At 40.0% G+C, this 27104-nt stretch overlaps 1 protein-coding gene across 4 annotated transcripts in view; it reads right to left on the minus strand.

Annotated features, from left to right (window-relative positions):
* The window catches only part of REEP3 (receptor accessory protein 3), a 91734-nt gene that overhangs the window by 27671 nt on the left and 36959 nt on the right, over positions 1-27104 (minus strand). For all 4 annotated transcript variants that reach the window (XM_051982597.1, XM_051982596.1, XM_051982595.1 and 1 more), the window contains exons 3-5: positions 2004-2080; positions 1265-1385; positions 965-1078 (exon numbers count right to left, since the gene is read on the minus strand). In XM_051982597.1, coding sequence (XP_051838557.1) covers positions 965-1078; positions 1265-1385; positions 2004-2080 — 312 coding nt within the window. The remainder of the gene's footprint in view (positions 1-964; positions 1079-1264; positions 1386-2003; positions 2081-27104) is intronic.

Genomic DNA, 27104 nt, shown 5'->3' on the forward strand with positions numbered 1-27104 from the left:
GTGTTCACTGAATGAGTGAATGCTATTTCATTCAGCAGGATAACCAGGAATCTGATTTACATTTTATTCATTCTGTTGGGTGTACTTAGAAGTAACACTGAGTAAGAGAAATTGGCTCACTGTGGGCTGTCTTAAAAAGTAAAAATCTCATTCTTTCATTGGCTCAACTTATCTGGAACATCATATAAAATACCTCTTAACAATGAAAAATATCCCCACAAATTCCATTATTGTTTTAATCACAAGACAACTGATCTAGTTACATAATGGGTACTCAAAAGGCCTAAAAACTGTTGGCTGAGGTGTCACCTGGCTCAATTAAATTTAACAACCACAAATTAAAGATAATGATTTAATAAGTGCTGAAATGATTGTGCACTGATATTGGGGGGGAAATCACAACACATGACATGCAAACAAGTCTCTGATGCAAATCTTTACTGAATACATTAATGTGACTTGCAAAAAAGCACAACAAATGTTTAGCATTAGTAAATCATTAAAATGTCCACTTGTCATTACTACTGCACAATGTTCAAGCACAAAATATTAAGAGAAGTTACCTCAAATTGACTGAAGGACAGCAGCAGAAGTAAGTCAGAAATTCTACCAAGATATTAACACCCAGAGAGAGCCACACCAAAGACAGAGAAAGAAAGAATGGTCATCTTTACAAAAAGGGACAAGGGCTTACTATTTACGTGTTAAGAATCTGGGAAAGTTATGAGGAACATGGCATTTTAAGGTATTTTTAAAATTCAGAACTTGGCACCCACTCTAGGGGAAGTTAAAAATGAAGGTAAAAAACAAAGTTCTACATATCTTCAAAAGTAATTATTCAAATATCTCATAGAAACCAAATATATAATTCAGGTTAAAGTTTTTATAACTAAAGAAATATTGTTAAATCATTCCACCTATTGCCTCAAGGTATTACACACCATTCATGGAAAATAAGAATTACCTTTACGGCAGCAGTAACAGCGGCAGTGGCTGCTAAATTTAAACCCTGGCGACCGAAATTTACCATGGTCTCATAGCCTCGTTCTTTGGCTTGGACAATGTAATCATCGATTTCCTGAAACAGAAACAGAAACAAAAAAAGAGGGATTTAAAAGGCACTGAAATTGCATCCATAGACACTTCAGTTCCCCAAATTTTAGAATATTACTGCAAGGTACACAGAAGCAATTCTTGTTCTCCTAACACATTGAAAAATTTTGCCATTCTAAAAGTTAAAACTGAAATTTCTCTCATCTCTTACCCTTTCCTTTGAAGAAAGCAGTGGGTGAAGGAACTTCCTGTAGATTAAACTTGCCCCTCGAGTGTATGGGGAGAGCAGCCAAATGACAAAAGCAATTTTCATCTCATAGTACAAGGGAAACCTGTTAGAAATGTTAGAAAACTATTAAGATACTTAGGTTAGATCGTGGAGTGTCAAAAATCAAACTTAAAAAAAAAATTCCAAAGGAAATACCTAATACTATTCCCAGAAAATTGCATTTTATAATACTTCCTTGGTTTCTGTCTAATGAACATTCTTCTTCCCTAACAGTTAAAAAGTGCCCCACTGTGTTTGTGGTAGAGACCAAATCTGGACTTTTCTTCAGAAGATTTTATAATTCTTTTCACCACATGGAGGGAATTAGAGGTAGGGGACACAAAAATACTTTCTCTATTCCCTTTTAAAAGAATGAATTAATTTAAAATCCAGAGTGGATTAACAAAACGGCTTGTGGAAACCAGAATCCTTCTTTGCAACAAGCCAACAAAACTCAATGGAAATATGAAACTTGAAGAGGCTTCAGTATGATGACAATACCACTCTCTTCAACATAGCTTTACCCTGATTCACTCCTGCATTATCGCATTGGATATTCTTGTTTTATCAGCAGAGAAGTCCAGGAGTACACCTTCCAGCAGTTGGTTAACAGAGACCCAACCCAATAATGACGCTTTCTGGCCTGTGAAAGGGCCAAGACTTTTTCAGTCTTGTAACTTACCAAGCAATGGTTAGATCTGCCAAGGTCTCAATCACAGTATAAAGGGCAAAAACAATCCAATACATCATCCACCGAACCTGAGAACAGCAAAGGGAGGAGATTACTGAGGTTTATAAAGAACAACAGTCTCCATCCCCAAACTCTGTCATTTCCACTCTGTATAAGTGAGCACAAAGAACTAGTAAGGATGAGCCTCAGCTGTACTCCTAGGAGCGCCTGTACACTGCTGAAGCCGTCCTGGAACAGCAGGAGAATGATGGATGGCTCAGATGTCCAGCATGCCATGATATAAGCTAGACGGCAGGTGCACCATGAATCATCTCTTTAGGATAAAAGATATTTTGCTGAGCAGTCCAATTCTACTTCATTCCCACCACTGGGCACTTAGTAACTCCATTTGCTCATATTAACTTGTTATTTCTTCAATGCTTTTTTGATGCTCTTTTGGACAGAATCCTCCTTTTCCAAGGTTTCCTTTCTTCCTATTCTCCTACTCATGACAGCATTGGAGAGGGCAACAATTAAAGGGCATTTTTGTCCCTGACCTTGATGAGCGGCACCGGGTGCTTCTAGGGGCCCTGTTAGTGATCTCCGAAAGACCTCAGAGGAGCAGGCAGGTCCCATGGGACTGGCATCAGGGCAAGGATCCTGATTTTCAAGGAAGAGATGGGAATGGTGCCTGCAAACCATGGGACCTGTGCCTGCCATCACATTCCCAAATGTGCTCTTAAAGACACATTTTTCTGAATAAGATGAATCACCATCAACTATGGCTACCAAACATCAAAGAGCTTCAGAAATTAACTTTGGTTGCAGACTCGATAAGATTTTTTAACTGATTCAGCCCAAAATTAAAAAGCAGAATAGCACTTATATGTGAAATTTATGCTGTGTTAAGGTTGGTTCAAAAACAACTAATGTTGTTTGAGTCACAAGTAATGATGAATTGGATTATATACCTCTCCTGCTGTGAAAGTTGAGACAAGAAGCAAGATCTTCATTCAGACCCAAATTCACATTTGATAATATTACAACTCAGAGTATTATCCCAACAGCATTTTTGGACCTTGATGCTAGTGGAAAAGAAATTTCTGTAATTCAAAATCCACTCTTCAACCTAGGAGATTCTACCTCTCTTTCAGTGGGAAGTATTTAATCTGTAACATAATGACATGCTAAAAAAGAAAAAAAAAATCAAGAGAAAAATCCAGTAAAATTCTAAAAATGCCTTCCAAACTCTGAATGTGTTCAATGAAAATCAATTGCTTGTGGACAGATATCAGCATTTGGCAGTACCTATTTCTGTGAATAGATTTTTTTTTTAATTAAAGCTTTTTATTTACAAAACATATGCATGGGTAATGTTTCCAACATTGACCATTGCATAAGCTTTTGTTGCAAATTTTCCCCTCTTTCCCCAACCCTCTCCCCTAGCTGGCAGGTAGTCCAATACATGTTAAATATGTTGCAATACATGTTAGATCCAACATATGTATACATATTTATATAGTTATCTTGTTGCGCCAAGAAAAAGCAGATCAAGAAGGGAGAAAAAGAAAAACCGAGAAAGAAAACACAATGCAGGCAAATAACAACAGAGAGAGTGAGAAATGCTATGTTATGTTTCACACTCAATTCCCATGATCCTCTCTGTAGGTGTAGATGGCTTTCTTCATCACTGCACAAGTGGCACCGGTTTGAATCATATCATTGTTGAAGAAAGTCTCGTCTGTCAGAATTGATCTGTACCAAGTCTTCTTGTTGCCATGTACGATGATCTTCTCTCAGTTCATGTCGGTTTCTCCAGGCCTTTCTGAAATCATCCTCCTGATCATTTCTTACAGAACAATAATATTCCATAACATTCATATGCCACAATTTATTCAGCCATTCTCTAATTGATGGACATCCATCCAATTTCCAGTTTCTAGCCACTACAAAAAGGGCTGTCACAAATGTTTTTGCACATGTGGATCCCTTTCCCTTTTTTAATATCTCTTTGGGATATAAGCCTAGTAGAAACACTGCTAGATTCAAAGGGTATGCACAGTTTGATAAGCCTTTTGAGCATAGTTCCAAACTACTCTACAAAATGGTTGGAAGGGTTCACAGTTCCACCCACATACCCTCCAACATTCATCATTATCTTTGCCTGTCATCCTAGCCAATCTGACAGGTGTGTAGTGGTATCTCAGAGTTGCATTCTCTGATCACTAGTGATTTGAAGCACCTTTTCATATGATTACAAATAGTTTCAATTTCTTCATCTGAAAATTGTTCATATCTTTTGACCATTTATCAACTGAGAATGGTTTTAATTCTTGTAAATTTGAATCAATTCTCTATATATTTTAGAAATGAGACCTTTATCAGATCCTTTGGATGTAAAAATATTTTTCCAGTTTATTGTTTCCCATTTAATCTGTGCAAAACCTTTTTAACTTAATATAATCAAAATTATCTATTTTATGATCAAAAATGATCTCGAGTTCTTTGGTTACAACTTCTTTCTTCCTCCACAATTGTGATGAGAGGTAAACTGTCCTATGTTCTTCTAATTTGTTTACATTATCATTCTTTATGTCCAGATCATGAATCCATTTTGACCTTATTATTTTGACCTGATCATTTCTTACAGAACAATAGTATTCCATAACATTCATATACCACAATTTATTCAGCCATTCTCTAATTGATGGACATCCATCCAATTTCTAGTTTCTAGCCACTACAAAAAGGGCTGTCACAAATGTTTTTGCACATGTGGATCCCTTTCCCTTTTTTAATATCTCTTTGGGATATAAGCCTAGTAGAAACACTGCTGGATTCAAAGCGTATGCACAGTTTGATAAGCCCTTTGAGCATAGTTCCAAACTACTCTACAAAATGGTTGGAAGGGTTCATAGTTCCACCCACATACCTTGGTATATGGTGTTAGGTGTGGGTCTATGCCTATTTCTAATTTTCCCAGCAGTTTTTGTCAAATAGTGTATTCTTATCCCAAAAGGGTGGGGCCTTTAGGTTTGTCGAATACTACATATAGTCATTGGCTATTTTGTTCTGTGAACTTAATCTATTCCACTGATCAGCTTCTCTATTTCTTAGCTAGTACCAAGTAGTTTTGGTGATTGCTGCTTTATAATACAGTTTTAGATCTGGTAGAAGTAGGCCATCTTCATTTGCTTTTCTCTTCATTAATTCCTTTGAAATTCTTGACCTTTTGTTCTTCCAGATGAATTTTGTTATTTTTTCTAGTTCAGTAAGATAGTTTCTTGGGAGTTTGATTAGTATAGCACTAAATAAATACATTAGTTTAGGGAGTATTGTCACCTTTATTCTATTTGCTCAACCTATCCACGAGCACTTGATATTTTTCCAATTGCTTAGATCTGATTTTATTTGTGTGGAAAGTGTTTTATAGTTTTGCTTATATAGTTCCTGACTTTACCTTGGCAGATAAATTCCCAAATATTTTATATTATAAACAGTTATTTTAAATGGAATTTCTCTCTGTATCTCTTGCTGTTGGACTTTGCTAGTAGATGTATAAGAATGCTGAGGATTTATGTGGATTTATTTTGTATCCTACCACTTTGCTAAAGTTGTGGATTATTTCTAATAACTTTTTAGTTGATTCTCTGGGATCCTCTAAGTATATCATTGTTATGGGCCAAAATTCTTGTACTTAAAACAAGGATTCTTACAAGGTGTTAAGTCAGTGGAATTGTTAAAGACAATGGTTATCTAGTTTAGCATGGTGCTTAATAAATAGTTCTCTAAGTTCAGTATGATTGATTTAATCTTATAACAAATAATGGTTTCCTAGTGATATAATGATTGGTTTATACTTAGAATAGAGCATATAAACCCAGGGACTTGGAGCCAGATTGATTCATTCTCACACTATCATGGTGGCAAGCCTCACTTCCTGCACTTCCCCCACTGAGATCAAAGCCAGTCTGAAAAGCTCTCCAGAAAGCTGGCCTGGGTGGCCCAAGCCCCAGGCAAGGAAACTAGATGGTGAAGGAGATAATGAAGGATTTGGACTTTAACACCTGGCTATTCTCGTGGTGATTAATCTGCTGAAACCAAGGCTGCTCCAAGACCTCCAGAAAACCACCAAGAATATCACATTTTTGGTGCCTGTGGGACCGAGGACTTACATCTGTGACCCAGTAATCAGGGTGAGTACAAAAACAGACAAGAAGGAAACTTTGTTAAAGGCTAAAATAGTGTTTCAGCTGAAATGGGACAAATGTTTAGAAAGGAACCTTTTCCATCTCAAGGAAAATGTGTCAGAATTTTAGTTAAACTCATAAAAAAATCAAGGTTTGATTGTAATTTGGATGCAGATCATTGAACTCTTCAAAATATTAAAATACACATCTCCTTGGTTCTCTAAGGAAAAAGAATTAGACCCAGATGAGTGGAAATTAGTAGGAGAGCAACTAAGTGAATATTACAATGATAATGGCCCAGATTTAATTCCTAAAGAAACATTTTATACATATAACAATACAATTGGCTTTAGGAAATTATATGTTATAGAATAAGGCAAAAGAAGAAAGTGCAGGAGGGAGAGGATACTGACAAATTAGGTGAAAAGCATGAAGAATTAGACAAAAATTAAGTACAATTCTGCTGAAATTAATGAGTGTGGTGCTTCACAGCAGGAGTTATTAGGGCATTCCCCAACCCCTGACCTACCCACCTCAATTAATGCTTCAAGGAGGAAGGGGAGGGGCAGTGACACAATCAGCACCAACTATGAAGCAGCCTATGACAAGATTACAAAAGGCATCAGTTAAAGCAAAAAAAAAAAAAAGACAGGATATATCGGATTTAATAAATTCATACTCTGTGATTGAAGAGCTTGACTCATCAGGTCAACAAAGGAGAAGATACACTCCTTTTGATCTAGAAAAAATTAAGGATTTGAAAAAGGGTTGCACTCTTTATGGGGCTACTTCATTTTATGTTAAGATGTTATTAGAGAATTTGGCACAAAACTTGTTGTGGCTTTTGGAGTATCATGAATTATGTAGCATTCAAGCCCAATGCAATAAGCAAACTGGAATCAATATACAGATCACCTTTGACCAACTAGCAGGTGAAGGTCAATATGCAGAGAAGTCAGCACAGATTAATTTCCCCATAGAAGCGTATGAGCAAATCGCAATTGCTGCTATAAAAGCTTGGGGTTCCCTCCCAGGAAAAGACAGAGGGGAAGCCTTCACAAAAATAGAGCAAGGTCCCAACGAACCCTTTGCTGATTTTGTGGGACGTCTGAAGACATCTGTCACAAAAACGATTGGTGACAATCATGATCAGACAACTGGCTAAGGAAAATGCTAATGACGTTTGTAGAAGAATTATTCTGGGACTACACAAAGATGCTCCTTTAGAGGAGATCATAAGATGCTGTGCCACAGTGGGCACAAATGCCTTTTATACCCAGGTTATGATGAACTTGAGAAGACAGATCCCTCTTGGCAAGGGATTTCTAGAGAGACTCATCGATGCTTTCAGAGTGGAAAAATAGGACATCTGAGAGCCCAATGTAAATACAGAGATAGAGTGAGAGGATGGGATGAGAGAATAAAACCCAAAACCCTATGTCCAAAATGCCACAAGGGCTTCCACTAGGCCTCAGATTGTAGATTGACCTAAAGAAATGAGAGGTGGGGCCCAGCTCCAGGGCCCAGGTGGGGCATGATGGCAGCCAAGGTTACACCCAGAGAGTCTTTAGAAGTTCAATATTAAGACATGATCAATCAGCCAAAAAGCAACCTGATGGGAGAAAGGGATTGCAATTAGGGAAAATAGAGTTGTATGCAGCTGGGACTACTGAGATATCCCCTGGAGAGGTGAAATCTGTCCCTGTCCAGTCTATGGATCCCTTGCCTCCAGGGACAGTAGACTTGACCATTTCGCCTCCTGAAAGCACTTACAAAACAGTGTCCATCCACACAATGATGTGGGAAACTAGGGAATATGTAGATAATATCCCAGTCACTAATATAGGTAGACAATGTATGACATATCAACCAGGAGAAGCAGTAGTGTCAGGTTTACGGATACAGACTCCTAATAAGCAATCTGGTAATAGTTGCCCAGATTCTGACTCCAAGCAACAAAATCCAGGAATATACTTAACAGTAGCTGTGACAGCTGACCGACCTATGCTCACTATCTATACAAATAGCATACAGTTAGAAGGATTGGTAGACAAACATGCAGATTGTATAGTCATTAAAGGTGCCAACTGGCCCAGTCACTGGCCAAAGATTAAGGCAGACACCTACACATCTGACATAGGGGGATCAATAAGTTAGTGCTACCCCTTTGAGATAGACTTTTGAAGGCGAAAGGAGTTTTTGCTCCTTTTGTAGTTCAAAAAATCCCCATCAATCTGTGGGGAAGAGACATTTTACAACAGTTAGGATTACAATTGAGTACTTCGGTTTTTTAGGCAGGGCTGCTGTTGAAGGCCTGCCAACACTCTCACCTGTTCCTATCCAATGGAAAACTGATGTGGATAGAACAGTGGCCCTTAGCTAGTGATAAAATTCAGGCCTTATTAGATATAGTACAGGAGCAACTTGACCAAGGACACTTACAACCTTCTCTAAGTCCTTGGAATTCCCCAGTATTTGTTGTAAGAAAGAAATCTGGAAAATGGAGGATGTTGACTGATTTAGGAAAGGCAAATGAACAGATAGAAACTATGGGAACTCTTCAGCCTGGACTTCTATCTTCTACTCAGCTTCCTAGAGAATGGCCTCTTTGATATAGACATTAAGGATTGTTTCTATTCTATCCCTCTAGATAAAGATTTGCCTTTTCAGTGCCCAGCCTTAACTTAGCTGAACCTTACAAAAGATATGAATGGACAGTTTTGTCACAGGGAATAAAAAATAGCTCTACTAAATGTTAAATGTATGTTGCTGCTGTTCTTACTCCAGCAAGAAAAGCATTTCCAAAAGTTATGTTATTACATTACATGGATGATATATTGAGATGTGCATCTGAGGAACAAATGTTAGAAGCATGTCTACAAAAGACCATGGAAACACTAAGGAACTACAAATTGCACATAGCTCCAGAAAAAATTCAAAGACATGCTCCTTTTCAATATTTAGGATATGGAGTATACCCTAAAGGCACTTACAGTATAAAAACTTTCCTTAGGAACAGAGAAGCTAAACACCTTAAATGACTTTTAGAAATTGATAGGAGATATACAATGACTGCATCCAGTGTTAGGCTTAACTACTAATCAACTGCAACCATTATATGACATTTTAAGGGGAGAAAGTGCTTTAAACTCACACCAGCTTACAAAAGAAGCTCAAGAGGCTCGAACTGGCTTTATCCAATGTGGCTGAGTCACTCAAAAACCCTTGGAAACATCAGTTTTTGCTATACAAGGGGCACTCACAGCAGTCCTTCATCAAGGAGACAGCGTGATAGAGTGGAGGAACCTCCCAGCACAACCAGAACAAAGCCTTACTCCTTACCTAGTGCTTGTGCTAGAATCTTATTAAAGGCCATTAAGCAAGCAGTACAATTATCTGGGATAAGACCTGACATGATATAGATATTTTATACCAATGCACAAATTAATGTATGCTGTGAAGAAAAGGTTTCTAAGATTCCTCTTAAAGGACCAACTATCTTTACAGATGCATCCAAACATAATATTTGTGCTGTATACTCTCGTGACTTAACTATAAAGAGAATAGTCAGAACTCCTTTTCAGTCCACTCAGTAGAATGAATTGTATGCAATCATTCTAGCTCTTGCTTATTAGCCAGGAGATAGATAGATATAGATATATATATGATTCAGCCTATTCAGTAGGTGTGGTACAAAGAATTGCCACAGCCCAAACAAAATGTGTAGCTTCCAATATATATCAGATCTTTAAGGAACTTCAAGAACAGATGAGAAAGCATCCAGGTAAGATTTAGATCTTGCACGTCTACTCTCATAATGGACTTCCAGGTCCTATTTTTGGTGGCAATTCAAAGGCAGATAGCCTTCTAACCATGTTGGCCAATACTCCTTTATTTCAGGAAGCCCAAGAATCTCATTCTAAATATCATCAGGCTACTCAAGCTTTATGTTTGCAATTTGGGATAACAAAAGAAGAAGCTGGAGCATAGTAAAAGCTTCCTTTCCACACACGTATGCTCCCTCCAGGGAAGAACCCTTGTGGTGTGAGATCCAATGAAAGCTGGCAAACAGACGTGACCCATTATAAATCCTTTGGTCGTCTGTCTTTTATCCATGTTGTAGTAGACACTTTTTCAGGATTCATTTTTGCAATACCAGCAGCAAAAGAGACAGTCCAAGTGGTCACTGAATTCCTTATACAAGTATTTGCAATTATGGGTGTGCCACAAGCAATAAAAACGGATAACGAACCTGCATATACTTCTAAACATTTTGCACACTTTTGTGCACAGTACAAGATTTTACATACCACTGGCATACCCTTTAATTCTCAAGGTTAAGCTACATCAAGACACTCCTCCAAAAACAAAATAAAGGGGGAGCCACAGGTAACCCTAGAGAACTTCTACCATTAATTTTTAAATTTTTGACAAAGGTTTGCAGAAGATTTATACTAAGACTGCACAAGGATGCTCCTTTAGAGGAGCTCATAAGACACTGTGCCACAGTGGGCACAAATGCCTTTTATAGCCAGGCTATGATACAGACTTCCCAAAATCCAAACATGGGAAGATAGAGTCCCTCCTGGCAAGGGACTTCCAGAGAGACTCATAGATGCTTTCAGTGTGGAAAACTTGGACATTTGAGAGCTCATTGTAGATATGGAGATAGAATGAGAAGACAGGGTGAGAGAATAAAACCCAAAACCCCGTGTCCAAAATGTAACCAAGGCTTTCACTGGGCCTCTGAATGTAGATTGACCCAGAGAAATGAGAGGCAGGGCCCAGCTCCAAGGTATCAATCAAAAGATAGGTGGGGCATGATAGCAACTGAGGTTACATCCAGAGAGTCTTTAGAAATTCAGAACTCTAATGTCATCAACCAACAGAAAAGCAATCAGGATTACAGTTGGGGAGGTTACAGACCTTTTAACACAACAGGGAAATGTCGAGTGCAAACACTATCTTTAGATAATCGCCAGGTGGAGAGATCCAGAAAGTGGTAAATAGAAGGGAATTAGATAGGCTAACTGCTTGGGGGAGAGGGTTTGCTTGTCTCTCTACAGGTGGAGAAGGAATCAGATGGGTGCCAATGAGCTGTATTCGCCTTGTCCATCACAGAAAGACGGAGCAGACCCTTGAAACGAAGGAGAAGACCCAAGAAATATCGGGTGGTTCTGTTGCTGATTGTACTCACCATTGAAAGAGCGTGGCAGTTTTGGCGTTTGACTCATGGACATAAAAAATTGTTGGACTTCAAAACCCTCAGGAATCATTGGATTCTCTGAGACATAAGATTGTTGTAGGACTTGTAAACCCTCAGGAATCATTGGATTCTCTGAGACATGATAAGACTCTTACAGGACTTCAAAATCTGTTGGAATCATTGGATTCCCTAACAAAGTCCCAAAAGACTTTTGCAGGACTTCAAAAACTTGGAGGGAGGGGTCATTGGATTCCTTGATATGTGAAGCAATGGATAATAGATTGGTTTTGGACAATCTCTTGGCTGCTGAAGAAGGTGTATGTGTGACTGCTATTTACATACTCTCTTTCTAGGACTTCTGGCCATCTTTTACAACACCATGTTGATTTATATTGTTTGTTATACCGTTACTTGTGTGTACAATTCATGTTTGTTATACCACATCAAGCCTGCACTGACTGTGAGGAGAGTCATCACTAATAGCCTCTGCGTTATTGCTATGTGCTTGTGTAATACCTCCCATGCTGATGGATTTGTGCATACCTGTTTCTAATAAGACTTTCAGCCCAGAAACCCACTAGCAACCCCCACTTCCCTTTGGTGCTTTTCATCTCCTGAGATGTCAGGGAGAGCATGATCACCTCATTTTCGGTGCTTTCACCTCCTTTCCTGAGGAGTCAGGGAGAGTGTGATCACCTCCCCTTGGGGGCTCTGACCTCCCTGAGGAGTCAGGGATGACATGACCACCTGTGTTCTAAAACAAAAGAAAGCGGGAGATGTAATGGGCCAAGGCTTGAGTTGATGCACTGAGGTCCCAAGGACATGAGGCTAAATAGTAATTGGGCCATACTCTATTAATATATAAGCTTGGAGAAAAAATGGCCCACTCTTTGTGAAAGTCCTGATGTGTTGTATAGGAAATGACATTTTTGGTGGGTGGAGGCAAGGGAGTGGAAAGGGAAGTGGAAAGAGAGACTGATGGCTGGAGTCTGAACACAGCTGCTCGCATTGCTATCGCGACTGCCATTCACCTCTGAGCCCCCTCTGCTAGCTGGCTTCCTGTCGCAGCTGCCCATATTGCTATCGCAATCCTTTTTGCCCCTATTGCTATCGTAATCCTTCTTCACCTCTACTGACAATAAAGACTGAAGATTTTCCCCTTAACCTGAATTCCTGACTCCAGCTGATTTTAAATACAAGGTCATCACACGAGGCTTGGCCTCCTGTATTTCCCCCATGAGAAGATGGTTGGTCTGAAAGGCTCTCCAGAAAGCTACTCAGCCCTAGGCAAGGAGTAGATAGTGATGGAGATAATAAAGGATTTGGACTTCAACACCTGGCTATTCTTGTGGTGTTGACTCTACTGAAAGGAAGGCTGCTCCAGATTCCTCCAGAAAATCACCAAGAACATTACATATCATCATATCATCTGCCTGAATAGATATTTTCAAAGATGAACTACATAACATCCCATTACAGATCAACATTAACAGTTGAGTGTTTACAATTTCCATGAAAGGGAAACTAATTCTGAATCCCCAACTAAGTAAAATCTTATTCCCCTCCAAAAAATTATATTATCATTAGTGTGCCTGTATTATAATAAAATATAATCAGTTATATTTTAAATTTCATTAGTAAAAAACATTTGTAGAAATGTTCTCTCTTGTTCTACAAATAGGTGAATAAGATAGTTCCTATCTGACTCTTTACAAAGTTGAATGACTCCTAGTATCAAAGGATAGGAGAAGAGAGCCCAGGAAAGAGAATTCTTTGAGAGATGGGGCCTGACTTTGCTGTAGAGCCACTGAAGGAGACTGAGAAGGAACAGGCAGATGGGCAGAAGGAAAAATTAGGAGAAAGTGGCTTACCAATAACCTGAAAAATATCCAAGGCAAGTGGTTATTTGTGATGTCTGAGGAAGGCTTCAGAGAAGTTAAAAAGGGGGATGAGAGGCCATTAGATTTTTCAATTAAGAACTCTTTAATAAATTAGGAGAAAAGTTTAAATTTTATAATGAAATTAGAAGACAGAAATGGAATTAGAGAATGAGGAAAAAGGAAGGGGAATCACCTATCACAGATGATTTTTCAAGGAGTCTAAAGACAAAGAGTAGGGAGAAATATGGGATCAAGCAGACAAGGTTAAGACTGAGGAAAAGTCAGAGGGTGGGGATGCTGGAGGGGGTGATCTGCTTGAGAAAACAGGCACATCTTTGGACACATCCAGGGGTTTCGCTTGGCAAGGAGAAGAGCCACTTCACTGTGTAATGCAGCAGGAAGAGATCATGGCAGAAGGCATCTGGGAACTCTCAGGGAATGGCCTCGGGTATATATAAAATATAGGACAAGGGTCTTGGCTGAAAGAGGGCAGGAAGGGAAGCCATGGAAGGTTTGGAAGAAGCGCAGTCCAGAGTGACTAACCAAAGTTTAAAAGGTTTATCTTGTAATACTATGAGTCCCAATGAGGTTTCATAACATATATTGATAATGGGCCCAGTCAGCACAAGTTGGAGATTTTCTCTAGCACTTGTGTCAGAGCAGAGGGGAGGTGGAAGCAATCCAAGCCCAGAGCTTTTCTTGCAGGGCAAGTTCAGATAGAATAAAGGAAAGAAAAAGGCAATAGAAAATTAATCTTGTTCACAAAGGGTCAAAGGGAAAATGATAGGAGAATATGGCTAGTTCAGGAGTGCTGGTCTTCGAAAAACACTGAAGGTCATGGTGTAGACCAAGAACAGGATTTGGGATTGCAAGGCAAAAAGGATAAGGGAATGTTCATGAACATAGAAGTGAGTGATATTTGTGAGTGATGGCAAGATCAAGGATGCGACCATTTTTGGGCATGGCTGAGATGGGTTAGAGGATTAGATTATGACTGTGCTAAGAGTCTTTGACAGAGTTTTGAAATATATTTATTATTTATTTATATATATATATCTATACTTTTATTTATATTATTATATTTATATGAATAAATATATTTGTTATATATTTATATTTATTCATACTGTTCCCAGTATGAGGGCAGGAGTGGGAGGAGGATAGAGAGATTGGGAGCAAGGCACTCAACTCAGCGAGGAGAAAAGGGGGAGGGGACTTATCTTAGAGCAGGATTTGTTCAACTTTTCCCACTTGCAATCCTTTTATGCCCGAGAAATTTTTTTGTGACTCCAGGTATACAGATATATAAAATAGGTATACAAATCAAGTTGTCTTTGGCCAGATATCATAATAGTCTGATTTTACACTGCGGCATCCATCATGTTCACTATTAATTCTCAGCTTCTGTTTCATCTGCAAATCCAATAAAGATACCATTTGTGCTTTTCTATGAATTGATAGAAATGTCACATAAGCAGCACCCAGAACAGATCACACGGATGCCCTCCACAGAAGTCTCCCTTTAAAGTTAGCACCAGCACCAAATCGAATGATTGTATCTAGACAATAGCATCTATCCCCCATCTACCTTTTTTACAACACTACTTGGAGCTATTTTCAGACAAAAAAAACTTAGCTCATCTTGTTCTATAGTATCCCCTTGTTCTTTCGGTTCAGTAACCCAGACAGAAAAAGACGTGACACTGTCTGATGTAGCCCGCTTGCAAAGAAGCCACATGGGCCCTTGTGATCACCATCCTATGTTGGTAGTAGTGGTTGATAATGATTCATCTCATTCAGAAACTTTGCTCTGAGCTCCAAAAAAAAAAAAAAAAAAAAAAAAAATCCTAGCATTTCCCTCCTCTTCTTGCTTTGACATGATGGATATACATCAGTAATAAAGTGTCATGTTATAGTGATACATGTGGCAGTTGAAATGCTCTTGAGTTATCACCTCATAGCTAAAACTTAAAGAGGACAGTGAGCAGCTATTCAAAGAGTTAAGAAAACCACATATACTCTTCTTTTGTAATCACTTGTCTCTGCCTAGAGGAATAAGAGCAACCACAGGCAATATGAAAATGAATGAGGATTAACTAAGTTCCCTTACATCTTTATTTAATAACACTGAAATGTGAATTTCATATAATTTTCATGGGTCATGAAATATTCTTTAAAAAAATTTTTTCCCAACCATTTAAAACTGTTAAAAAGCATTCATATATAGGCCCCATTTCTACAATACATAGAAAATTAACACAAATTTATATGAATTCAAGCCATTTGATAAATGGTCAAAGGATATGAACAATTTTCAGAAGAACTAAATTAAAACCATTTCTAGTCATATGAAATGGTGCTCTAAATCACTATTGATCAGAGAAATGCAAATTAAGACAACTCTGAGATACCACTACATACCTGTCAGATTGGCTAAGATGAAGGAAAAGATAATGACGAATGTTGGAGGGGATGTAGGAAAACTGGGACACTGATGCACTATTAGTAGAATTGTGAAGTGATCCAACCATTCTGGAGAGCAATTTGATCCAGATGAGTTTCTACTGGGCTTTTATCCCAAAGAGATCTTGAAGGAGGGAAAAGAACCCATATGTGCAAAAATTTTGTGGCAGCCCTTTTTGTAGTGGCAAGAAACTGGAAACTGAATGAATGGATATCCATTAGGTGGGGAGTGGATGAATAAGTTATGGTATATGAATGGTATATGTATAAGAAACAATCAGCAGATGATTTCAGAGAGTTCTGGAGAGACTTACAGGAACTGATGCTGAGTGAAATGAGTAGAACCAGGAGAATCATTGTACATGACAACAACAAGATTATACAATGATCAATTCGGATGGACATGGCTTTCTTCAACAATGACATCAATCAAACCAGTTCCAATGATCTTGTGATGAAGAGAGCCATCTTAACCCAGAGAGAGGACTGTGGGCACTGAGTGTGGTTCATAAAATAATATTTTCACTTTTTGTTGTTTGCTCACATCTTATTTTCTTTCTTATTTTTTTTTCTGTTTGATTTGATTCTTTTTGTGCAGCAAGATAATTGTGTAAGTATGGACGCATATATTAGATTAAACATACATATTTCTACCATGTTTAACATATATTGGACTACTTGCCATCTAGAGGAAGGAGTGAGCAAAATTGAAGCACAAGGTTTTGCAAGGGTTAATTGTGATGACCGTGTATTTTAAAATCAGCCAGAGTCAGGAATTCAGGTTAAGGGAAAATCTTCGATCTTTATTCTTTGTGGAGGTGAAGGAGGATGGCAATAGGAATGTGAGCAGCCGTGACACAAACCCGGCCAGCAGTCTCTCTGCCTCTCTCTCCGCCCCTCTTTCTCCACCCATCAAAATCTTCCCTCGGTCATTTCCTATACAACATATCAGAACTTGCACAAAGAGTGGGTGGGGGCTATTCATTCTCCAAGCATATATTAATAGAATGTGGTCCAATTACTATTTAGCCTCACATGCTTGGGACCTCAGTGCATTAACTCGAGCTTCAGCCCATTACAGTTAATGTTGAAAAACTATCTACATATATGTTTTAGAAATAAAAAGCTTTCCTTTTTAAAAAAGTATTCATAGTTTATAGATGTACAACAATAGTCAGTAGGCCAAATTTGGTCTGTGGGGCATAATTTGCTGGCCCTGTGCTCTGCAGCATTTCATTTGATGATCTCATCAACTCCCATGGATTTACTTTATTATTTCTGTGCTTATGACTTTTTTCTTTATTTTTTTTAAAAACTGAGGTTCATCTTCTTAAAGTACAAGTCTAACCATGTTATCCACCATCCCATTACCTACCCCCTCATTCAGCGAACTCCAGTAATGTCCTACCACTTCCAGGATTAAATGCAAAATCCTCTGATGTTCAAAGCAGTTTCAAATCCACAGTCCCCTCTATCTTTCCAGCCTTCTCATACTTTCTTAACGCTCTGAGACTCCCCACATGTTCTATGACCCAGAGGTACTGGTCTCCTGCCTGTTCTATGGACAAGACTCCATCTCTGATTCTGGGCACCTTTTCTGGCCATCCTTCAGGCCTGGAACTCTCCCTACTCATCTCCTCCCTTAAGATTCCCTTCAATCCCAGTTAAAATCCTACCTTTAAAAGGAAGCCTTTCTTTGACCTGAACATTAGTGCCTTGTCACTGCTTAATATCTCCAAAATACCCAGTCTAGATCTTGTCTATTTATTGTTTAGAGTTATTTGCATATTGTCTCCTCAATCAGAATGTCAGCTCCTTGGGAGCAAGGACTGGCTTTTATTGGTCCTGGGACACAGCAGGCACTTAATAAATGTTGATTCTCCTTACCTTTCTTTGTACACTCAGAATTCAGCAATGTGTCTGATGGCCCACAGTAGGTACTTAATAAATGCTTATTGACTGTGGTCCTGGAATGCCTACCCTCATCGTTTTGCTCTCTTGGAATATTTATCTTTGAGGTTCAGCTTGGCTTTTATAAGATGTATAGCTGTCCTTTTCACAGTGCCTAGAAACTGGAAATTGAAGGGATGCCCAACAATTAGAGAATGGCTGGGTAGATTGTGTTATATGAATGTTATGGAATATTATTGTTCTCTAAGAAATGACCAGCAGGATGATTTCAGAAAGGCCTGGAGAGACTTACATAAACTGATGCTGAGTGAAATGAGCAGAACCAAGAGATCACTATACACTTCAACAACAATACTATATAAGGATCAATTCTGATAAATGTATCTCTCTTCAACGAGAGGATCCAAATCAGTTCCAACTGATCTGTAATGAACAGAACCAGCTACACCCAGAGAAAGAACAATGGGAAATGAGTGTGGACCATAACATAACATTTCTACGGGTCAATGCTGAAAAACCACCCATGCATATGTTTTGCATATAAAAAACTATAATTAAAAAAAAAGTAATTAAATGGTACCAAATTTTTTTTTTAAAGATGTATAGCTGTACTTTCTAGAATTAAAACTTGAATATCATCTCTAGGTTGTAAAGAACATATAATAGAATCATATCAAGGAACACATCCTTTTTAAAGAAAAAGGTACCAAATCACCTTAAATACTGTTATCAATCACTCATTTAACTTTGCTAAAGTCAAATGCTAAAATATCAGAGATATATTATCATTGCCTAATTATTCTTTGCTAATATTTTTTCTTGGAACTTCAGAATTCTTGGTCTTTGTTGTCAAGGTGATGAATACTGAATTTAACTCAAAAAGGGAGGAGGCCAGTGAAGAATCATAATGATCTTAATGAGAGCTTCTGTGTCATCCACAGCAATAATCACAAACTTTTAACCTTAGGTATATATAATTTTCCTTGGCTCATTAAAAGACTTGGTAGTGATGTGATTAAGTTAGCAAAGCTTTTATTAAAAATTTACTTTCAGGCCCCTTACAGTTTTCTTTAAAGGATATAGGAGAAAGTAATAGTTAAGCTTAAAAAACAAAACAAAACAATAACAACAAAAAAACCCATGAGATTCTGAATCAGAATATTTCTGAAATGTTTTATAAAATTAGAGCGTTTTGATTCTATAGCAAATTCTGGCCCAGGACCAAATCTGACCTGTTGCTTATTTTTGTACACTTTTATGACTCCAAACTTGCCCACCACTACTGCTGGATTGTGTGTGTGTGTGTGTGTGTGTGTGTGTGTGTGTGTGTGTGTGTGTTTTGTTTTAGCATTGAGTCCCATCTCATTGCTGACTGACACTAAGTACAGTTAAATCTGGGGAATGGATGAGCCTAGAACTGAATCGGAGAATAAGGTTGCATGGAGAAAGGTGGGCCAGGTTTTCAAGGATCCCTGGGAGGCTGCTGCCAAAAGAGAAGGTCTCTTGTACACCAAGGCTAAATGCCTACAAATGATAGAATGTTTGGACTCCACAGAAATCCAGCTCTACCCTGTCCATCACTCCCTGCGATGGATGCTGTGGATACACATGGACCCAGTAGTCCTTTTCTCAAAAGGGTTTCTGTTTTATTGCTGAATTAACATGGAAGCTCCTTGAAGGCAGGGGCCTTTTTTTGGCATTGTATTGGAGAGACATGTAAATAATTAGGTACATGACATGTAAATAATTAGGTACATACAAGACTCTGCTTTATTGAAATCTAGATGATCTTTGTAACCTTTGTTTCCTAGTTAACAAAGAAAATGAGATGGAGCTTGGCCTTCCTCAGTTCCTCCTTCCTAAAACTCCCCTCTGGGGCTCTACCTGCATCATTCCCAGTGCCCTTGGTGGAGGGAGGTCTGTTTCCTCCACCCCTTCATCTAAGTTACTTATGCTACATTAATAAAATGACCTGGCGTATGCAGTTCATGGGTCAGGCAGCAAGTTTCCCGTAATGCCCAGGCACCCAGTCAAATGCCTGAGCCAGCAAATGGTGTGAAAGGGCAGAGAGCCAGGGATTTGTCTGCAGGGACAGAAGAGGCCAAGGAGGGTGTCTAGTGAGTGGACAGGGGGTCAGTATCTGTCAGCAAGTGGACGGGACGCCAGCAAGTTCAAGAAAGCCAGGAACCAGTATCTCTAAGGGGGCCAGCAGGCCAGCAAAGCCATCTGGACGTATCAGAAGGGCTGACCGAGGGGTGGGCAGCAGTGTGATCCCACTCTAAATTTAAAAAGCAGATTTGAGTCAGGGAATACAGCATCTGCTACTGCTACTGAACAGAGGCCAAGGGAACAGACTTTGTGACATCTGCCTTGGCTGCATATGGTTTTTAAAAAATATAATTCATAGTTCTCAATTGTGTACCAAGTCATCGAAAAGGGTTTTTTGGACAATATTAATTGTATATCATTCTCATATTCTAAATAATTGTAATAACCACTTTATACTGATAATTGAAACTGGCCAATCTAGAATGACAAATATACCCCCACATTTGCTTCAAAGTTGGAAAAGAGGAGCAAGTATTTATTAAGTACTTTATAAATATCAAAACAACCTGTGAGATAGGCGCTGTTGAGGAAACTCTGGTAAATTAATTTGGTCAGGGTCACACTGCTAGTAACAACTGGAACTTAGGTCTCTCTGACTTGAGGCCTAGTGCTCCACCCAACTGTTATGTCTTTCATGGATTTTCTAATTTGTACTTTCCATCTCATTTGAAAGCCTATAAAAACTTCTAAAAACATGCCAAAAAAAAAAAAAAAAAGCATGTTAAAAAAACAATGTAATTTAGAACAAATACTTAGAAAGTAATTCCAAGAAAAATCATTGAAATAACAAAACTAAATCTATTTATAAAAATGTAGTGCTGTAAATGAAAAACACTTTCATGATTCATTTGAAAACCTGAAAACCATCCCATCATGTGAAAGTGCCCCGAGTACCCTAGGGTTATTTATATGGGTGCCAGCCATGCCCGGGCTACTGAACCTGTCTCCACTTGCCTGAGCTCTGACTTGGCTCCCATAAGGAACAAAATCTTCTTGGCATTTCCGTCTGGCCAAAGCCCAGACAGTCACGTGACAGTATCTTTTGCTTCCTTCTCTCAGGGGATGAAAGGCTATTTTAAGCCTGGGTGAGTACTGTAAAGTCAGTGTACTTAAGTGCTGAATTTCCTACCCACAAGCTGGTCCCATGTCGTTGGTACCCGCCTTATAATACAAGCCATGGCGTCTATAAATTAGGAAACAAAATGAGACCAAGGCAAGAGGAGGCCTCTATTTATATTTTTTGTTTTTTTTCAGAAAAGATTCAAGATTTAATCATTCTACTGACTTTCTTAGTAGGTGAAAAAGGATCCTAAAATGACCATAATATCTTAAGAACTAAATAAAAGAGCTGACTAAAAGCACCTATCTTTCACTCAAATGTTTAGTATCATCATGAGGCTATGAAAGTGACAACATTCATAACAACTCCAGAGGGCTTATTACTACTAAATGCAAGTCAATAAAAATGGTGAAAACTAAACAGTAACAAACCATTCAGTAGTGAGAAAGTAGTGATAATTGAGGATAAAATGGCAAAAGTGATTTGGTTTCTTGTTTCAGAAAAATAACTCCATGGAGCACTTGGCCAACATAAAGAATGCCATGTCGATGATCTCAGCAGAGCTGCCAGCAGACACCTTCACGAAGCACAAATCTGTGGCTCTCCTCGGGTTCCTTGTGGCTTCCGGCCCTCTCCAGACTCCTCAGCTTGGCCCTTTTGCAGTCTTTCACAACTTGCCCCTAGTCCACCTGCGGGCTCATTACATCCACACCTTTGCGGCCTCGGCGGCCTTCCATAAGCAGTCATACTCGGTGTCCGGCTCTCGTCCCACACCGATACTAGGAGCCGGCCAGGACACCAGGCCCTCCTTACCTTTGACCCCTCTCCTCTCCCCCATTGCTTCAGCTCTCATTTGTCTTCCTCCTAGGTTTCCTTCTTTCTTTCCCCTCCTGCCCACCCAATTCCTCCTAATGACTGTGACCCTGAAGATGGGATCCCCTCTGGATGAAAATCAAGTCTTCCTGGGAGGCTGGAGGACCACAGGCCTTATTGGACCATTCCTGCCGCAGCATCCTAGACTCTGGGCCCACTGCTGAGCTCCCTCAGATTTCTGTTCCACATCTAAGATGACCTTGTGTCAATAAGCCCGGGGACGCAGAGAAAAGGCACGAGGTCGTCCCTTCCTTCCAGGAGCAGACCAGTCTGCTAAGGCCATAGATGGGACAAAGAAGAAATAAGCCACAGAAGGAAGGTGGCGGGATGGAGCCTGCTCGGGGTTTGGCTTCCCACAGAAGCTAGGACTTGTGGGGAGGCAGGGATGGGGGAGAGTCCACAGGGCCGGGCAGCAGGCAGCTAGTGCCTCTTGGGGAGGGTGGGGGTGGTGCTTGCCTTCCTCTCAGAGGCAGTGGGAGTTGAGGGAGGCAGAGCACACAGCCACCAGCCCCACTCCCTTTTCCACAGTCACAGCAATCCAGCAGCAGGATGAGGGTCAGAATGGCTGGTGATGTCTCGGCTGACCAAGCTACAAGGACTCCATGGTGCCTGCCTCTCCGTTGCATGTTGTTCCAGCAGGCGAGGTTCTCATGGACAGGCGGCAACCTTTGGGTGCCCCTTGCCTTTAGTCTGTCTGTCAAGGCAGCTCATGAGAACTGGGCCTGGGGGTGGGGGGAGGACAGCTGGAGAGCCTGCAGGAAGGTGCCAGGGCCAGCTAAAGAAGGGCTCTGCCCAGCAGAGACAGCATTCTAGATTCGATTCTGCCATGACCAGAGTTTTGTGATCAGGCCCGTGCTGCAGGAGGCAGCCCCGCTTTGGTGGTCTGAGTGTGGGGGGCTGGGCTACAGGAGACATGGAGGCATCTGGGAGTTGGCTCGGTATGGGATATCGAAGAGCAGGGTATGCACCAAGGAAGGGGGGAGGGGCAGGGCAAAGGGCAAGTTCTACTTTGACCTTTTGAGTTTCAGATGTCCGGGGACATCCAGTCCCAGCTGTCTGGAAGGCAGTCAGAGATGTTAGCTTGGAGGTTGTAACCAAGGTTAGGGCTGGAAAAGCAGATCTAAAAGTCATTAGCACAGAGAAGATAATTAAATTCACAGGATTCTGATTAGATCACCCCACAAAGGAGTAAAGAAGGAGAAGAGAACAGGGCTCTGGGGGCTGCCACGGTCAGTGAGCCAGATCTAGAAGGAGGCTGGTGAGTGAGGGGACATGTTCCCAAAAAGTCCTCAGGAGGAGTGACCCCTGGGATCAAAGGGAATGCTCCTCAGCCTTGCATCGTCTGGCCTCAGCCCTGTAGGATGCTGTAAGCACTCCCAAAGTGCCTTGCCGTTCCTTTTCTGCTAAGTTATTTCTTATTTACTTATCTCCTTCACCGTGACATTTGCCCAGGCTAAGGTTACCTTCCATCTGCTCTAAGCCCGTCCGGCATTTACCTGTTTATTTATGTGTCTTCCACACTGGAATATGAGGCTGTTCCAGCCCGCCTCTGTGCTCTCAGCACAAACTAAGTACTTAACAAATGCTTCCGTACTGCCTGAAAGTCCTGGGGAGAAGGATGGCCCTGGTTGGGTCCCTAGGCCTTACAAAACAAACACCCAGACATAGGGATCAAACAGAACTCCCTTCTCATGGAGATGGACCAAGGCAAAACACGTACTCGCCAAGTCTCAGACAGTGACCAAACCTTCTCCAGCCTGAAGCCCCGGGCCCATTACAGGGCAGCCCACTTGGCAGACAGAAGACTCCCTGGTTCCCGGATGGCCGACTGCCACAGCAAGCCTGCGGCTTGTCCTCTGACCACCCAAAATCCAGCCGGGGTTTCCTCCCACTGCTTCCGGTGCAGACTTATAGAAGCCGACAATACCGATGTTTTTCCTAAGCCTCCCCAAACCCATGTGCACGCTGGCCTTGCAGCTAAGGTCAGCATACAGATAACCTCTTAGCCAACTGTTCTTAGGCCAGAGTGGGATTCCACATTAGGATCCAAACTGGTGCAGAGAGGAGTCAAAGGGAAGTGCTTAAAAGCCTTCCTTAGCCCCATTATTATCATGCACATAGAAGGCACTAAAGAGAGTTGCTGATTGTGGTTTTTTCAAAGGACTTAGTTAACCAATTCCAAGGTTTCATTTCCAAAGCTGAAGGGTCTTTCCCCATTACTGGGATCATGTCCTTGGTTTTCTAGAATGAAAAGAAACTCTCTTCCCCTGAATGGGTGGTCCCCAATCTTGTGGAAGGATCTACTCCGTTCAGCATCTTTATCCTTGAGGGGAAGGGAAATGATGGAGATGAGAACAAGGGAGCTCTAAGAGCACATTATAATCCCCTGAATGTCAAGATTTGTTGGGAGGATTAGGGCACGAGAGCCGGGTCCAATAGCAAGCAGTGAAAAAAGGCTTTAGAAGGATTTCAAGTCTTTTTGTAGCACTGGGGAGGAGGCAGATAATTTCTCTCTAGACCTGTATCCCAAGTGGGAGCTACAGTGAGCCATGATGAGGGCCTGAATTAAGAAGAGAAAAGGCAACTCTGGCTAAAGTTCAAGTCAGCAAGGTTAAAAAAGCACATAAAGCAGTGTCAAAGCAGGTACAGGTAGCTACCTGATCCACAGTGCTGGTTGGAGGGTGGACATAAGTGGTGAGGAGATAAAATAACTCCAAATTTGAATGATGTAATTCCTAGGATAAATAATGTCTTAAGTATAAAACGATGGCATTAGACATATTTGATAATCAAACACAAGTTCACTGTTATTAAACATTTAATTATAGTGAAAGCCTTGGAAAGGGGATCTATTTTTTTTGGTGATTAGTTTATTTAGCTCTGTTATGAGAAGGTATATTAATAAGAGACAGTGTAGCATCATGGGAAGGGCCAAGAGACCTGAGAATCCATCTCTGCAAATCCCATCACCTCTCTGGCACCAAGCTTCCTCTTATTAAGTAGGGATAATTATGCTTGCATTATTGACCTTGTTGTTTGGGAAAGCCTCCTACGTAACTGTGAACTAATTAAGAATTATTTTAAACGTCTGTGTCATAAGGAATTAGCCCTAAGTCCATTATGTCTGTAAACTGTTAATATTAAATAGGTGCTATTTGCAAACCAAAGTAGAGAATAAAACTTTGGTCTTGGGAATCAGGAAACCTTGCATTCAAATCTAGCCTCAGACACTTGCTAACTGTGTGATCCTACATAAGTCACTTAACATCTCTCCGCCCAAGTTTCCGATCTCATAAAATGGAGATCATAATAATACCTTCCTCACAGGGTTATCTGGGCTTATTGAGATTCTGTGGAGTGCCTCCAAATCTCAAAGCACCACCCAAATGTTAGCCCTTTTTAAGTGAATGTTTTCCATTAAACATTTTAAAATTATTAGATCTGAAAAAAATTCATAAACTCTTCATTTCTGTTTCTAACCATAAAATGCTAATCCTTAAATTAGTGAAAAGTTATGCATGAGGAGTGATTTGTACTTCACTTGTGGTAGGTGAGCTAAGAACAAAGTGGGATGAAGATGTGCCTTCTTGTTCTGGGCCATTCCTGTCTGTGGCCTCCTATACACCCTTCACAGGGAGCTATTGGATGTGCTAGATATATGCAGCCTCTATGTCTCTGAACAGCTTTTGGTTCCATCACTCAAGCTGCTTATTTCAGTCCATGAGTGGCCAACACACGTCCTTTGACAATAGGGCATTTCTAGGATTCTTCTACCTCATTAGTTCAAGTCATCAGTTCATTGCATATTCTTGCTCTATGCCTCTTAGTTGGTTTTTGGATGTCCTGCAGTTTTGATTTTGGTCTCAACAATTTTGGTGTCCCATGATTCACAGGGACACACCAAGAAAATATTAATGTTAAAAAAAAAATTAAATGTTTTTGTAGTAAAGAATAGTTTAGGGTTGGCACTGAGGAATTTCACAAATGCAATCAAACCTATTCGAATTTCACTTCTGAGTCCAATTCATCTACAGCCACTGTCCAGTAACATAAACTAGATACCATCTACCCATCCATCCATGTTGTTTTAGCAACAAGCATTGTTCACCCATTTAGATTACTGGACTGATCTTATTTGAGTGGTTGTTGATCTCACTAAGGAAACGCTGTAGTATTCTGAGAGCTTGCTGAACTCAATACAATAGCAAGTATAAATAGGAGTATTTGTAGAGGGCCTCGCCTTCTACAGAGAACATGTCTTTTCCATTTGGATAATGAGCAGATTGGACACATAAAAGAGAGAATACTTCTGGCAACTATGTAATCTCCTTTTCTTAACATTGGTAAGCAGTGGATTATAACTATGTGAGTGTTTATCACTTAACCCCTCTCAACATATGCAAAGGATCTCAACGTTTGCAAGGAACAATTGCTTGACTAGACTGTATTGCTTTCTCATTTTTGTCAAGGATGCTCTTATTATATATATGTAAATTAGTCTCACAAATATTTTGAAGAGATAAGAAAATGATCAAAAATGGACATTGCAAAAGGCAGAATAACTTCCCAGGCTAAGAAAAGCGTATGATCCCAAATCAGGGGCGTGATAACTTGACTCCATTTTGTTTTAACAAATCTTAAAGTGTCATCAACATGTTACAATTTTGCTTTATTCTGTTTGTCACCAGAAGGCAGAACTATATGCTGGTAAAAGGGGCAGAAAGACAAATTTTGGCTCAATTAAAAAAAAAAAAAAACAACCAAACAAACAAGAATAACAACAACAACAACAAAACAACCCCTTTCTAGTAATTGGAGTAAACCCAAAGTGACCCTGGAGGCCTAGGCAGATAGTGGTGGAGAGGCCAGCAGGTCAAGGCTGCAGGCTAACCACTTCCTGATCACTTAGGCAATGAGTGCATTGTAAAAGGAACTCTTGGTCTGGTAGAGATGATGAGTGGTTCTTTCCAATACTGAGATTCTACGTTTTCCTTCTTACAATTTACAAAATACAAAGACTTGAAGGATAAATGATAGGCCATCAGATTCCCAATTTTTAAGCTCCAATGGGAATCAGATCTATGTGGGAGAGAGAAATCTGTTGGTCTTCTGTTTTTGTTATTTATGTTCCAGATATGTGAGATATGACATTCTAGCAATGAATTATTCTCTACTATGGGATAAAGGATCACCTCCAAGAGACTCAGGCTAGACTTGATCTCTCAACAAACAAACAATGCTCTGCCCACACAATTCTCTTCCTGGAGAAGTAAAATTTCCTGACCACATACCTACTACATATCTCACCAGAACTTGGCTGAGGCTCTTTCTCTGGAACCTGATCCTGTGCAGTTAAGTGCTTCACTCAGGGCCACGTCACCAGGATGTGTCAGCATCCTACCATTCCACGCTGTCTTTTCA

This window comes from Antechinus flavipes, chromosome 2 (assembly GCF_016432865.1).
Source record: "Antechinus flavipes isolate AdamAnt ecotype Samford, QLD, Australia chromosome 2, AdamAnt_v2, whole genome shotgun sequence".
NCBI classification, from domain to species: domain Eukaryota; kingdom Metazoa; phylum Chordata; class Mammalia; order Dasyuromorphia; family Dasyuridae; genus Antechinus; species Antechinus flavipes.